The 14,798-nt window shown below is 30.7% G+C and overlaps 1 protein-coding gene across 1 annotated transcript in view; it reads left to right on the forward strand.

Moving 5' to 3' along the window:
* Positions 1–11,469, forward strand: part of LOC127706192 (liprin-alpha-1-like) — a 69,107-nt gene extending 57,638 nt beyond the window's left edge. The window contains exons 19-24 of the mRNA XM_052210672.1: positions 56–256; positions 1,075–1,250; positions 1,895–1,992; positions 3,883–4,058; positions 4,385–4,453; positions 8,156–11,469. Coding sequence (XP_052066632.1) covers positions 56–256; positions 1,075–1,250; positions 1,895–1,992; positions 3,883–4,058; positions 4,385–4,453; positions 8,156–8,344 — 909 coding nt within the window. The 3' untranslated portion in view covers positions 8,345–11,469. The remainder of the gene's footprint in view (positions 1–55; positions 257–1,074; positions 1,251–1,894; positions 1,993–3,882; positions 4,059–4,384; positions 4,454–8,155) is intronic.
* The last annotated feature ends 3,329 nt before the right edge of the window (positions 11,470–14,798 follow it).

Below are 14,798 nucleotides of genomic sequence, written 5' to 3' on the forward strand. Positions count from 1 at the left end.
GAATTGTTAGGTTAATTGTTGAAAAGGAAAACTTATATTTATATTTATTTTACAGTTATGGGTTGGTATGCCAGCATGGTATGTGGCAGCATGTAGGGCAAATGTTAAAAGTGGTGCAATAATGTCTGCATTGTCAGACCAAGAAATACAGAGAGAAATTGGCATTAGTAATCCATTACATCGGTTAAAATTACGACTAGCCATTCAGGAAATGGTCAGTCTCACAAGTCCATCAGCACCTAAAACTTCCAGAACTGTAAGTATTTATTATTCTGATAAAATGACTTTTAGGTTGCAAGGCAAAGCACAAGATTCAAGCTGATTATTTAAACAAAAATGTGACAAATGAAGAAATATGAGCTTTAGATCCTGTATGTTTTGTGAAAGGTGTTATCAGTAGGTTACTGATTTTCATAATGATAGAATACATTACAAATTGAAAATTCTAATGTTTTAAACCAGGGTGTGTATCAAATTTGAAACCATTAATAAAAAGTAATACATATAATTTTAAGCAATTTAAATGTATCAAAGGAAATAGTTCTTGTGTGTTCAGTTTTTGATAGGAACAGTTGTGATGATGTAAAATAAATGTAAATTCAAATTACAAAGAAATCTTAAACTATTTTGCCTCTAAAATTCAATGTGGTCAAAATATAGCAGACCTCATGCAATATTGACCAGTATATATCTGTTGTGATCTTGTAAACTTGAACTAGAAGTCCAGGAGATATAGGGCCTCAGTCTCCGAATGATCTAAGTAGTCAAACTACTGTATCAATAGCCAGTCAACACTGAGGTTGTGAGTACGAATCCCGCACATGGCAGGTGCACTGCTCCAATCTTAATTGACTAGGATTATTAGTTTTCCTACCGAAGATCATGGTTCTCTACGGCACTCTGGCTTCCTCCATCAATAAAAGTAACCGCCAAGAAATAGCACAATAGTGCTGAAAGTGGTGTTAAACATCAATCAATCAATAAGTCAATCCAGGAGATATCTATTTTAACCATAAACCCATGCATATACAAAATAAACCAGTATTTGATCTCTGTTTTGAATTATATTTGTAGACATTAGCATTTGGTGATATGAACCATGAATGGATAGGAAATGAATGGTTGCCTAGTCTAGGACTACCTCAGTATAGAAGTCACTTTATGGAATGTTTAGTAGATGCAAGGATGTTAGATCATTTAACAAAAAAAGATTTACGGGGACAATTAAAAATGGTCGATAGTTTTCATAGGTAAGATGTTCATACAACCAAGGGTAATTATACAAATCATAATTACTGTAAATTTCAACTCAAAATAATATGTATTCAGCCTGCTGATACTGTAAAGTACCAATATGAATCAATGCAAAAGAGGACAAAAATGCATAAATGTTTAAATCAAAAACACTGTTTAAAAGGAAAAAAGTATGGTTCCATGCAATTTATATTCTACAAGGGATAACATTTGACCAATATTCATACAATAGCTTTTTTGTATGGCAAAACTTTTTAAATAAAAAGATAAACATTATTTACTACAAAAATAACTGCATTTTAAAATCAGAGCACAGAATTAGGGAATATTAGTGCAGTATTTACGAATATTGCATGGTAACTTAAGTTATGTTCTAAAAGTTATAATACATTGCTATACGATAAAAATAATAGGATTGTCACATGTTTGTTTGGAAACAAGACATTAAGTAATAAGTCGATAGAAGAAACTTTATGAGCCTTCTTGCATTATTTTTCAATGTAAAAATGGCATTAATCAGTAATTAGAAAACACAGTCATAAATCATGAAAGGAAATGATTTTTGTCAGATGTTTAATTTTATCAACATGTTTTTGTGAACTTAGTTAAAATCTAATATGATTTTGTTGTTAATTTTTAGGACAAGTTTACAATACGGTATAAATTGTTTAAAAAGATTAAATTATGATAAAAAAGAATTAGAACGGCGGAGAGAAGAAAGTGCTACAGATTCTAAAGGTAAGCATGGCTGAATGAGTCCATATTATTTTAAGTAAAGTTCAAAGTTTAAAGAAGGAATGTTTTATAATAAAGTAAATACAATGAAACCTGTAAATAAGGTCATCTTTGAGGAATAAAAGAAAATTACTTTATGAGAGAGATGACCTTTAAAATGGGGTTCAAAATTGGTATTACTACATAGCGACAAGAAGAGGTTGACCTTACAAAACAGGTTTTTGCTTAATAGAGGTAACCTTTATAGCAGGTTTGACTGTACTGATAAATGACACTTCATATATACAGGGTAATTTTCAAGGTTTTTTTGCTACCATGCACTATGATATTGCATGTCATTTAAGTCATTATTTGCCCATAGCGAATCCTATTTTTTTATACCCAATTCAGTATTTTGAGATTACACCAAGAAATTATTTTATTAGTTCATAGTTAGCTCAGATTATAGTTTTATCTTTCAAATTCAGAAAATGAAAGGTCACTCATGGTAACTCAAGGTCACTCATGGTAAAATTCAACATTAACCAGGGTCAAGGCTTCCAAAACGGTCATGTATTCCGGACATTAGTATAATGTCCGGTAAAAGTCCGGCTGGGCAAAGCACGAAACAGTCAACTACTTTTTAGTTTTCAAGGCTTTTTTAGAGACGGTCACAATAATTTTTAACATAATTCGCGATCTTTTTGACCCAACCTTTTGCCTTTAACAGCCACACATTTCCAGTCATAAAAGTGACATGATCATTAAGTACTATCAAAACAACCCCTACTTTAATACCTTCTCATTTTAATCAAGGCTAATTAGTTGTCGAACAGCTGAAATTGACCTGTTCAGGTGACAGGTAAACTATTTTGAACAGGACATTGATCGGTCTATTCAAAGTTATTTTTTTACATTTCTCCGGTTTGCATCTAATTAATTTGGTTAAAAAGATTTTAATTATCAGAAATACATTTACAAATATGATTTGATGAAAAAATTAAAAAGGTGAAAATGAAAAATCGTCATAACCACGTTGTTTGAACCAGACATGTCTCTGTTTGAACGAGTACACGTGTGCGCATGTGCGCAGGTGTGAAATTTAATTATCCATCCTAATTTCTTCAAAAAATGCTTAAATTGTCATTGATACCTTTATCTCACGTTTATTTCGAATATTTTCTTGAAGAAATAACGTAGAATGAGCTACTTATACACTCATTCATGCTTTGCAAACGTACACGGAATTTACGTATCCGTCTCTGGTCCATGTTTTACCATTGTCAAGATAACATCCGGTAGATTTAAAAACGAAAGTAAAGTTTTTGACAACGTTATTTTGCACAAATAAAAAGTCTAAGGCAGATATAAGTATGATGATGTTGCACACTTCGAATGATGCACTGCCAATTTAACAGCTTACGTCAGAACTTCAAATTTGAATCAAAGAAAGTTTAATATCGTTTTTTTTTTTAATGTCAATCATTGGGATGGCCAACTCGGCAACTGCATGATTACCATAATTGCCTTATCTTTATTTAGTCTTAAGGGATTAAAATCGGGATAATATATAAAATGTCCGGCTGGCTAAAACTAATTTTGGAAGCCCTGACCAGGGTACTAATGAATAGATTTTATATTTTTAGAGGAATTATATTGACAATGTTACTTCATCAGAGATGTCTGGTCCAGATTAATGATTTTTGTGCATAAACAAATATTTATTACCCAACTTCTTTTACATGGGACATATATATCACATATGTTACAAATAAATGCAAAAAATGTATGGATGATGAAGAATAGCTGACTTGAAGCCTCACCAGTTATTTTCAAAAATAGCTTTGTTCTATGTATCTATGATTTTTTTAAATGTTCATAAATTTACTAAATCAAAATTTTATTCTATTTCAGATGTTTTAGTATGGACAAATGAACGTGTTATAAAATTTGTACAGTCTATAGGTCTAAGAGAATATGCAAATAATTTAATTGAATCAGGAGTTCATGGTTCGCTTGTGGCTTTAGATGAAAGCTTTGATCATAATAGTATCGCTTTAGCTTTACAAATTCCTAACCAAAACCCACAGGTAATGTTATATTTATAGGTAAAAAAGAGTGTTCCAAAAACTTATTAGAAACTTCGTCCATATATATATAGCAAGAATATACTAGATATCAACCTTATTGCAAAGATAATGGTACTGAAAGTGATATTCTTTGAAATAGAAAAATCTCAGAAAACCCAAGAAACAAACAGTTCAAATTCATTTTACCACACCTTATTTAAGACTTGTTCAAAACATCATTTAATGGCAATATAAATCATACTCTTATAGCTTTCTCAATCATAGATAATTGTGTATACCAGTTCTCGATTTACAGATAATAATACCTAATTTTTATTTTTTTTTAGGCTCGACAAATATTAGAAAGAGAATTTAATAACTTGTTAACAATGGGAACAGATCGACGGTTAGACGAGGTAAGTCAGAGTTATTTAGATGAACTTTAACCTAACAAATGAATGTTGTCCCGTTTTAGTTACTGAGGGAGTAGTAGGACAGTATTTACTAAATTAACTTCGGTCTTTGGTTAGGTGATTTTGGGTTTGATTATAAATATTTAGATTATAAAAAAGAAATTGTAAACTCTAACATTCATCAGAACTAAGTTTTGATTAGTTGAGAAATTAAAAAAGAAATGATTCATTTCTTTAATTTCTTTTTGAAAAAAAAAAAATCAAGGAATTATGAAAAAACTTAAATTGCAAATTTATTCAATATTGAAAGTTTTAGATAAAAAAGGAGTTAAATTTTAATAAAGGAGCTTTTCAATTTGTTGAAACTCTCTCATGAATATCTATTTTGTATCAAAAGCTGATTCAAACTTAGGGAAAGATTTCAATATTTAGTGATTAAATTTGTGTTATAAATGTTATGCCTTGAAAATAAAAAATAGGTGAATTTTGACTCCAAAATGTTTAAGCATGGTGGGAAAAAGATGGAAAGTTTCTTCAAATTTTAAGCATGGCAGGTAAAAATTTGGGATGGTGGCCACAATGCTTGAATGCTTGGGCAAAGGGACACATCATAATATGAAAGTGAGAGAAAACAGAAAAAAAACATTAATGAAAAAGAAAAAAAAAACACATAATTGTTTCATATGCATTATTTGTTAAAATAATCCCTAAATGCTAGTCACAGGTTTTTCACCTGACATTTGATAGTAGGTTGATATATGATTTACATTATATTAATTATGATATGTTTGATTGATTGCAATAAGTAGTGTAGAAATTGTAACTTGTTTTTCTAAGTGTGATATCTGAGTTTGCTTGTTTTCAGAAGAAATCTAAGAAAGGTGAGAACGTGACATCAGTATTTTATGCTTTTACTGACTGACTTTGGTCATTATGCCTAAAAATGTCAATTTTGTGAAAATAAGATCATGTGAAATGTATTCGTTAATTTTAAATATTATGAATAATGAAAGCTATAAAGTTTATTTAACCAAAATTGGCATGACATGGACATTTTGGTATTCTTCATAGAATTTTTGGTTAGGTTCACAGGTGTGAAAAACATGAGATGTGTTTTATTAGTATGAGATTATAGGTGCACAAGTCTGGGTAGAAGTTTATTTATAAAACTCACTTTTTTTTTTTTTATTGCACTTCTATTGAATTCAATAAGTTCATAAAAAGTACTTATTTTCCCTCTTACATTTGTATGGTTTGGGGGGTCTTAGATTCATTATTTTACATGATCTTAAGATTTGAGCCTTTCCTTCCATTAACAAGACCAAGGGCTACGATGTATCACTGTTTCTCTCACCTTTTGTGGAAACTTTGGTTGTCAATCCTTTCCTTACTAACATATGCTTGCTAACAATTATATTGTTTTCAGAAAAAAAAAATAGTTTGTTTGGGCATTCATTTAAACATTACAAAATTTGAAGTTTCCTTGTTTACTAAGGGAGATAATTGCAGTTAAGTTATAAAAAGAAAGGCAAAAAATACCAAGAGGAGACTAAAAAGTCGAAGAGAAACTAACAGCACTGTGGCCAAAAATTTAAAAAAAATTTAAAAAAAAAAAAAAAAAAAAAAAATGAAAAATGACTATAAGACAAACACAACAATTTTTGTTTTATCTAAACGACAAGTTTCACTGAGTGTGGTGTTAATATTTTTTATCTATTAAAGAAACTAATGATTGTCTAACATTCTATTTATTATTATACTGAATGTTTACAAATTGAGCATGAAATCAGTTGGTGCTGGCATGTATCAGTTAACCAGCTTTTGTACTAAACCATCAATTGTTGTATTTAAGAAAGATCCCAAGACTATTGTGTACTGTGAATTGTTGTAAGGTTAATGTTTCCCAGTTGAGCAAATTATCTTCACCATAATTATGGTTATATTGAAATGATAGATCCGTAGAAAATTGGTAGGATATATTGCAGCATCGTGCCTTTCCTTCAGCATTTAAACAGAGCAATATATTAAAAGATAACTTTATTTAGAGCAATATATTTATAAACTTCATTAGCTTGTTAAGATTTCCTTAGTCTCTTAATCATTAGTAGTGTAGTCGTCAATATAACGAGTAAAAATAGTAAGCTTTGCTAGTACATTTGTAGATTTTATTGAATAAATCATACATTCAGAAAATTGCATATATGCATATAGTTATATATCTATAATACACTATGCAGGAATCCATTTGTAGTTTCCTTGGCCAAAAGGGCAAGTATTAGCAATTGCAATCATTTGGCATCCATCTTTCTGCTGTCTCCTGCCATCCTCTCTGTAAAAAAAAAATAAGACTCTCCTCTGGAACCAATGGACCAGTAAAAATCAAGCTTGATCATAATCATATGTAGGATGTCTTGTTTCAACTCAATTTCAACGTTCTTTTCAGTTAACCAACATGGCTGCCATAATTGAAAACATAACATAAGGTTAAAACAGGCAAAATGGGAGCAAGATTTGCTTTTTAAAACTAAAGTATGCACTTCTACAAATTCTATTTGTGACATGTGGGTGACCTTTTGGACTAAGAGTATCTATTTTGTCTTTTTATGCAGTATGCTGATATTTAGTTTATAGTTATATAATGATTAGTTCTAAAATACTTCTGTTTCTGTGTTTGACCTACCTATGGCTATTGAAATTGTCAATTTTATATCCAGTTTTCTACAATCTAAGGGGATATTGCGATTGTATTTATATTTGGTATATAGTAGTGACATGAATAAATACACATAAGCTTCTCAGAATAAGTTAAAGATGAGTACTTTTGTTGAATTATCGAAGAAAAAAATTACTTTGCTCTTTAATAACTGGCAATAATCACGAAATGGCTTTATAGAAAATTCCAAATTTATTCTATTTTGACTTGAACAAAATTAATAAGCAATTTGAAGTTTATTGTAACTTCATTTAAAAAAAATATAAATATTCACTTTTTGTAGGAGTTGTGTCCCTTAAACTTCTTTAAACTTGGAAAATTGTATGAACAACCAATGAAAATGTTGTTTTTTTTATGTAAAGCTAATAGTTTAAACAATAGTTTATCCTAATAGTGAATAATTCATAAAATTATCTTTATATAAGCATATATGTACTTTAACTTATATTATTTTATTACAATAACATCAGTCTAGATGTGATTTTGCACAACTTGTCATTCTTAATGGTTAAAAATGGCAATAATTAATCAAATTTTTGCTCCTCATTTGTCAGATTAAAGACTTTATTGGTTGACTTACAAAGGAAATGACCTTGAATTATAAAAAATTTGACGTACAATCTAGAAATTGCATTTACCACCAGTTGGATGATTGACCCCTTTCTGTGAATATTTGATGTACATGTATTACCAAAAAAGCATGCTCCCCATTTACCAGATAATCTTGTCACTAAATCTGTTTGCAGTAATAGTTGTCAAAATATGAGTATGATTAGAAATTACACATTTACAGTTGATAGTACCTAATCAGTTGTTATACTAATTTGTTGGAATACCAAACGTTTACTATAAAAAGGATATCACAAATAAATTATCCAGTGGTAATGATTGTTTATAAAGTTCAAACTTTTTGTTTGTTTCCTCAACATAAAGTGTAAGTATTGACCTATTTTTTTATCTTTTTAAAATGGAAGAAATTGTTTATTTTTCAGGGTGAAGGTGGAAAACTACGTAGAGCACCTTCTTGGAGGAAGAAATTCCGTCAAAAAGATAAGAGTAAAGATAGCGGTGATGAGGCGGAACCTGCAGAATCTCAACAATCACCACAGCATCCTCGTCGTGGAAATGACAATTCCATGGAACGAAGACCCAATGAAAATGGACGGACGTTCTCACAATAGGACATAAAAAATTGATCCGAGACCAAAATAATTGCTAGCATCATTATTCATTTCAAAGTCTATGTTGTTGTCTCAGTGAGTTTAGATAGACAAAGATTGTTGTATCACAACTTCCTGTACTTAAAGGGATAGTATGTCTCCAAAACTTAATGATTCACGTTTCTGTATTCTCATAAAAAAATATGATTTAAATTTTATCTTTTGTAATGCATAATTGTTATAATTGAAAAAAAATTGTAGCTGCACTTCTACAGGTGACAAAACACAAGATTTAAGTGAATCAAAAGAATTTTTTATGAGTTTTATTTAGTCAGTGAGGTTTTTGTTACAGAGACTAGTTTCGTGTACATTTTTCTGATTGCTACTTGAGGAGAGCTAATTCTTTTGAATAAGTTTTAAATATCACTTTAATTTTTGTTAGATTTTTTCTTTATCTTCAAAACCCAATTGCTGATGATTCTGTTCAGGTTTAATTTCATCAATTTATGATGATAAACTGTTTAATATAACCATTGTTTAAACAAGTGGTATGTGGTATATCTGTGATAAAAACTCCATATTCAGGACTTAAATCCATAAATATAGAATAATACATTTATATACAAATCCAATATAAAGATTGCCAAAATGATGAGATAAGCTTTTTATAATCATGATAATCATATAAAACATTTACTTAGCCATAATATGATCCAGATATTATTATAATTTTACTCCCACTCTAAGAGTGGGGAATATATTTCAATCACCTTGTCTGTCCAACAAATATTTTCGTCACGCTTTTCTCAGAAACTAATTTTTAAATGAAATGACTTCATGTTTGGTCATAAGCTTGTGATCTGTCAGATACCCACTTCCTGTTTGCTGATACTTTGAATATTTCAATATGTTGGACAAACTTAAAAATTGTCATCATGTATTTCTGTATCGTAATACTACTTAACAGAATGGCTTCCTATTTGGTCAGAAGAACCATGATGAGTTGTAATATGTGTGCTTTTCAAATTTGTCAGACACCTACGTCCTAATTCCCTAATACTTTGAATAATAAATGGGGGTATGCTTAGCATGACAAAAAGTCCTTTTATGTTGAAACCAAATATGGTAAAAAAGTTCTTTGTGTGGTTCATATTGAGTTTTAATACTTTGTTGGCAATCAGTCTAACAGTAAGGCCATCATGGAAGGAATTATGTGGGAGCTTTTCTTGTGACTGTTGAACCAGTTGAAAGAAAATATAGCAGAAACGTTAGTTGTTATGTAATTATAGAGTGTACTTAATTTGGCACTGATTGAACAAAAGAGGAGAGTTTACGTTACATGGGAGCCATTTAGGAAAAATATTTGGATTGAGAACTTCTGTTCCAGTTAGTACCTATTTTAGGTTTTCTGCAAATAATTGTTCTTTGGTAAGCATATTTAAATTCTGATTGCCTCAAGGGAATGTTTTTAGCAGTTTGCTTAAAACTATGGGCATTAGTGAAGGCATTGTAACAACACTAAAATTTGCATGAAAAGTTTGCCTTTTTTTCTTTCCAAGCTTTATGCTTAATTAGATAATTTTGATGGTAAATAAATATATTTAGATAAATTCCACAGAAATTCAAATTGTATCGTAAATGGTAGTCGGGTACTTGTAAAAAGCTCTATAAATTACTTAAGTTCACTGATCCTAAATGGAAGAAACAAATTAAAAATGGCATGAAACCTTATATTTTGGGTTGTGTCATAAAAAAAATGATACTAATATAAGAATGCAAGTAAAAATTAAAACTAAAAGAAGGCTTTGGAGAACTGATTACATTGGGATATTATCTGAGTTGATCTTATTATGGCTAAGTATTTATTTTGAAATGAAAGTAAGTAGTATATATTCATTTTTTCAATCTAGTTAGTGTTGATTTTTCAAAATGGAAAACCTGTGAACTAAGGGTATCTCTTTATCAATATCATGCAGGTTTCCATAGTTAAAAAATATTGTAAAATAACGGAAAAAAATTGTAGCAATAACCTTTTGACAGGATTTTATTTGTTGCATTTATTTCATGTTTTAGAAGGAGACCAAGAACAATTTAATTGTGTAGAACACATTTGATATTAATGTACAGATAGAATGTAGTCAAAAATATGTATGACTGCTTTTACCCATAATTCCATGGTGTACATCATAATCATATGAATGTTTGTGATTGTGAGTTATTTTATGTTTAAATTTTGTTGAAGACCACCAGGATTTCAATTCATTTGAAATACGAGTACTAAACAATAGATCTGAGGTCTGTCTGTGATCTGTGATTTGGATCTGTAGGACTGTTATTTCAGTTTTACTGACTAGAGGAAGCTTAAGATTAATAGGGGTCAGAACTGTAAAGGGGTTCTTAATCCATGTTTTACGAATTATTATTTGTTTATTCATTCAGTACCCCACTTTAATAAAATACATGTAAAAGTCTTTGATATTTTAGCAAGGGTTGGCAATAGGATTACTTGTATTAGTAAAGGTACTTTTCATTTAGTATTTTGGTGCTAAGACCTAATATGTTTTAACATTACATTTTGGTTGTGCCTTCCAAGGAAAGCTTGGTTGTGATTTCAGATGTGTTCATTATAAATATACTCACTCCATTATATAATTCATTATTAAAAAACTTTTTTAAGCACTAACTTAAAACTTCAACCAATCAGACAAATGGATCATGTTAATCTTCATAGTACCATTATAGACAAGAAAATCAGTGCCAATGTAGATAAAACAAAATATTACCAATCCTGAGAGCTGAAACTTGAACAAAACCACTATAATTTGATGCCATGAAAAAATTTATTTGATGTATGATTAAGATTTATTAAAAATGCATTTATATCCCGTTTTATATATTTGATGTGGAAAGTATCATATAAAGCATTTTAAAGAATTTTGATCCATTACCAAATATTTTTTGTTTTTAATTGTGATAGATGACATTGATGATTATGATGTGTATCCATGTGTAATTGTGTGGGCTGTGTATGTGTGTGTGTGGTACATGCTTCATTTTTAACGTCATATTTATTTCTTACCAGATTGTAAATGTAATAAACTGTATAGCATGTCTGAAAATATGCAAATACAGTGATTCAAACAGTATTATCTTGTCTATATTATATCATCCATTGGACTACTGAGGGGCTGCACATGTACAATTCAAGCACACACTTGCCTCTTATGCAATTGTATGTGATGAATATTTTCAACCTTGCCTCATTTGCAAAGATGCAGCCATTGTCATCATTATTTTGTCATCACCAACACTTTATAATGTTTCTGTAAATGACCTGCTACCATATATACAGAAGCCACCATTAGGTACGCATCACATCCACACCAAACTATATTCACAACCCCTATTGAAACTTTATTCTTTGTATAAATTATAAAAACCAGTGTTACATATTCCCTTTCTAAGCAATACAAACTTGAGCTATCATCTCAGATATTGCTCATCACAGACTTTTAGACCAGTTGGCATTGGAGAAGATGAAATGGAGAAACAATATAGGCAATATCCTTCATCATAAATCTATCAAATCTAAATTGCCTCCCTACTTAAAGATCAGTCTGTTCCAATCTTCTCTTTTACCTTGACCACACATATTGTGACTGAAATTACAGAACTAGTATCTCAATATTGAAAAATTCATGTCTAAACCTGCTTATTGCAACTGTGCATGATCCCCATTCATATATTGTCCAGCTGGCCATGTTATGACTTGTGATCATGTCTCAGGCGAAGGACAGAAATACTGTTCCATAAAGAGGAAATACAACATTCAAATGTTAATGGATTCAGTTGAGGGTTATTCCAGACATTGGGCAACTTAATGTGTCTATGAACACTTGTGCTACATCTATCTTTAAAGACCCAAAATGATAGTAAAACACCTGTCCTACCTTCATGACAAATATGTTGTGGTCTGCAGACAAAGACCCAAACAATGGAGCTGTGTTTACAGATCAGATGATATGAAACTGCTTGATAAGGGAATTAGGTATTGACAATCTACTTTAAAACCCAATATATACGCTCAAGACACTTAATTGACTTCTTTTTGATCTGCAATCAAAACCGGGTTTCAGAGTTACTGTGAAACTACCTATTCTAGGGGTTGAGTGAAATTGTGAAAATCTTATGTGGATACTTAAACTTAAAATAATCAGTATCTGTGGTGTTGAGTACAAAACATACAATATTTAAAAGTCTTCTCTCCATGTGCAATACATGTAGTATAAAAAATAACATTTAACTTCTCTATGGTACCCTTTACACAAGTATTCATCGTTCTAGCTTATAGACAGATTGAAAGAATTAGTCTTGCATTGATTTATTAAACAAAAATTGGCCAACAGAGATACAAAGATCTTGTTAAGGAAGGAACACATCATGTTTAATAAAAAAATACCCTCTGATTTAAACATTTGCATGATTTTGAATTGCCACGTTAGGTGGACATGTTTTTCCAGATACAATCAGATTCCTGTGTGAACCAACTAAATTTCCCGGAAGTTTGCCTCATATCAGATATCAAATATTTCATGTAGGTCTAGGACGAGAACAAGTTAAAGCGGAACGTGTTTTAGTGACCACCTGTCTAATCTGATCATAATAAAAGGTGATTATTCAAATTAAATGAGATTTTTGTATGGCTTCCCAAAACAATATAACACACATTTTTGTCATGCCTGCAGTGCACAGGGATTACAATCTGGAGGCAGCAAAGGCATAACTATTTGTATAAAGCTTTATATTTCAGAAGGTAAGAAGACCTGAATGCTTCATACATTGTATGCAGATACCTGATGTTACAAAGTTTATGAAAAAAATGTATAGTTTTTTTGTCATGTGATATACTCCCTTATTATGAGTAATTTGATAACTATATTTGATTTATTAGATGCTTGCAAAGTCTACATGTCCGACAGACGAGGTTCACCTGACCTCAACCTTATTTCATAGATCATTGGTCAAGGTTAAGTTTTCGTGTTGAAATACTATAAGCAATAGGTCATATGATCTTGACCATTACTAGAACAGCAGTAGGTCATATGACCTTAACCTTATTTTCATGGTTCATTGGTCAATGTTAAGTTTCTGTGGTTTGGTTGGTTTCTCAGGTACCTTAAGCAATATGACCACTATATCTGGTGTATGAAATGATTGTAAGTTGCACATGTCTGTCTGGCATGTCTCATCTGACCTTGACCTCATTTTCATTGATCATTGATAAGTATATGTGATACTTGTAGTACAGACTTTTAACATAGATTCAATCATGATCAGTAAAAACAGGCGAGACATTTCAGCATGTGCTCTCTTGTCTTGTGTTTGATTATAACTTTTGAACTTCCCTTGGAACCCTACATAAGACATGCTTGACTGCACACAATAAGTAGGTAGGACCTGCAAAGTGGGTCAACCAGGATGAAGGACAGAAAATTTAGACTGCCACAGATGAAAGGTGGGATGGGTAGGAGTGGAATTGGTCACCAATTGACATATTACCCACTTTTACTTACATTCACTATGAAGGCAAGTGGATAGTGGGGCTTTAGTCAAGCTTCCACTGGATGTAAAGTAAACAGAAATCAATCATTTAGTCAGACTTAATAAACTATCAAGCCTGAAGTTAATCAATATATTAAGAAATAGTGTAGAATATTTTTTTGCATAAAAAGTTATAGCAAAATCATAAACAGTTCTGGAAGACCAGACCTAGAACAAAATGTACAACCATTTCTGTATTGCTTAAAACTATAGATGAGCAAATGAATGTTTTATCCTAAAAAACACCAGGAGACATCATTAAGAACAACGGTATATTTTTACATGTATAAACTTTATCAATAAGTCTATTAAGCAAAAGAGAAAGATTTGAAGAACAATTTCTAAACTTATTAGCTTTATAAATCATATTACCATTAACAGCTGGACTTGAAATGCCATTTTTGTCGAGCCTGTGAAACTTTGTTGCATAAGTGAGACATAGTGATCCTTAATTACAACATTATTGGTTAAAGTTTTTTTAAGCAGCAAGTAATTTGTCAATCCTTCATGGTATTGTATGAAAACTGGACAGAAATTTTGATGATCAAAAGACAGTACATTTTTTTACAAATCAATAACTTATTCAAACCTTTATGGAATGTTATGAAACTTGGACAGAAGCTTCTTCAAGATTAAGAAATAGCATCTTAAGAAAGAAGTTTGATTTAAAAAAAAAATATGTATTTTGATAAATGGATTTCGGCAGGTAATATTACACTTACTCTGACAGCAGCAATAGCAGGTGAGATCTGCAGAATTCTTAACAATTGTTTTTATCAAATACCTGCACGTGGATCATACTTCCTCAATAAATATCCAAATAATTAAAACAGATATTCCTACAGGTAAATGAGCAAACTTTGAAAGTTTAGAA

This window comes from Mytilus californianus, unplaced genomic scaffold (genome assembly GCF_021869535.1).
Source record: "Mytilus californianus isolate M0D057914Y unplaced genomic scaffold, xbMytCali1.0.p SCAF_6, whole genome shotgun sequence".
NCBI lineage: Eukaryota > Metazoa > Mollusca > Bivalvia > Mytilida > Mytilidae > Mytilus > Mytilus californianus.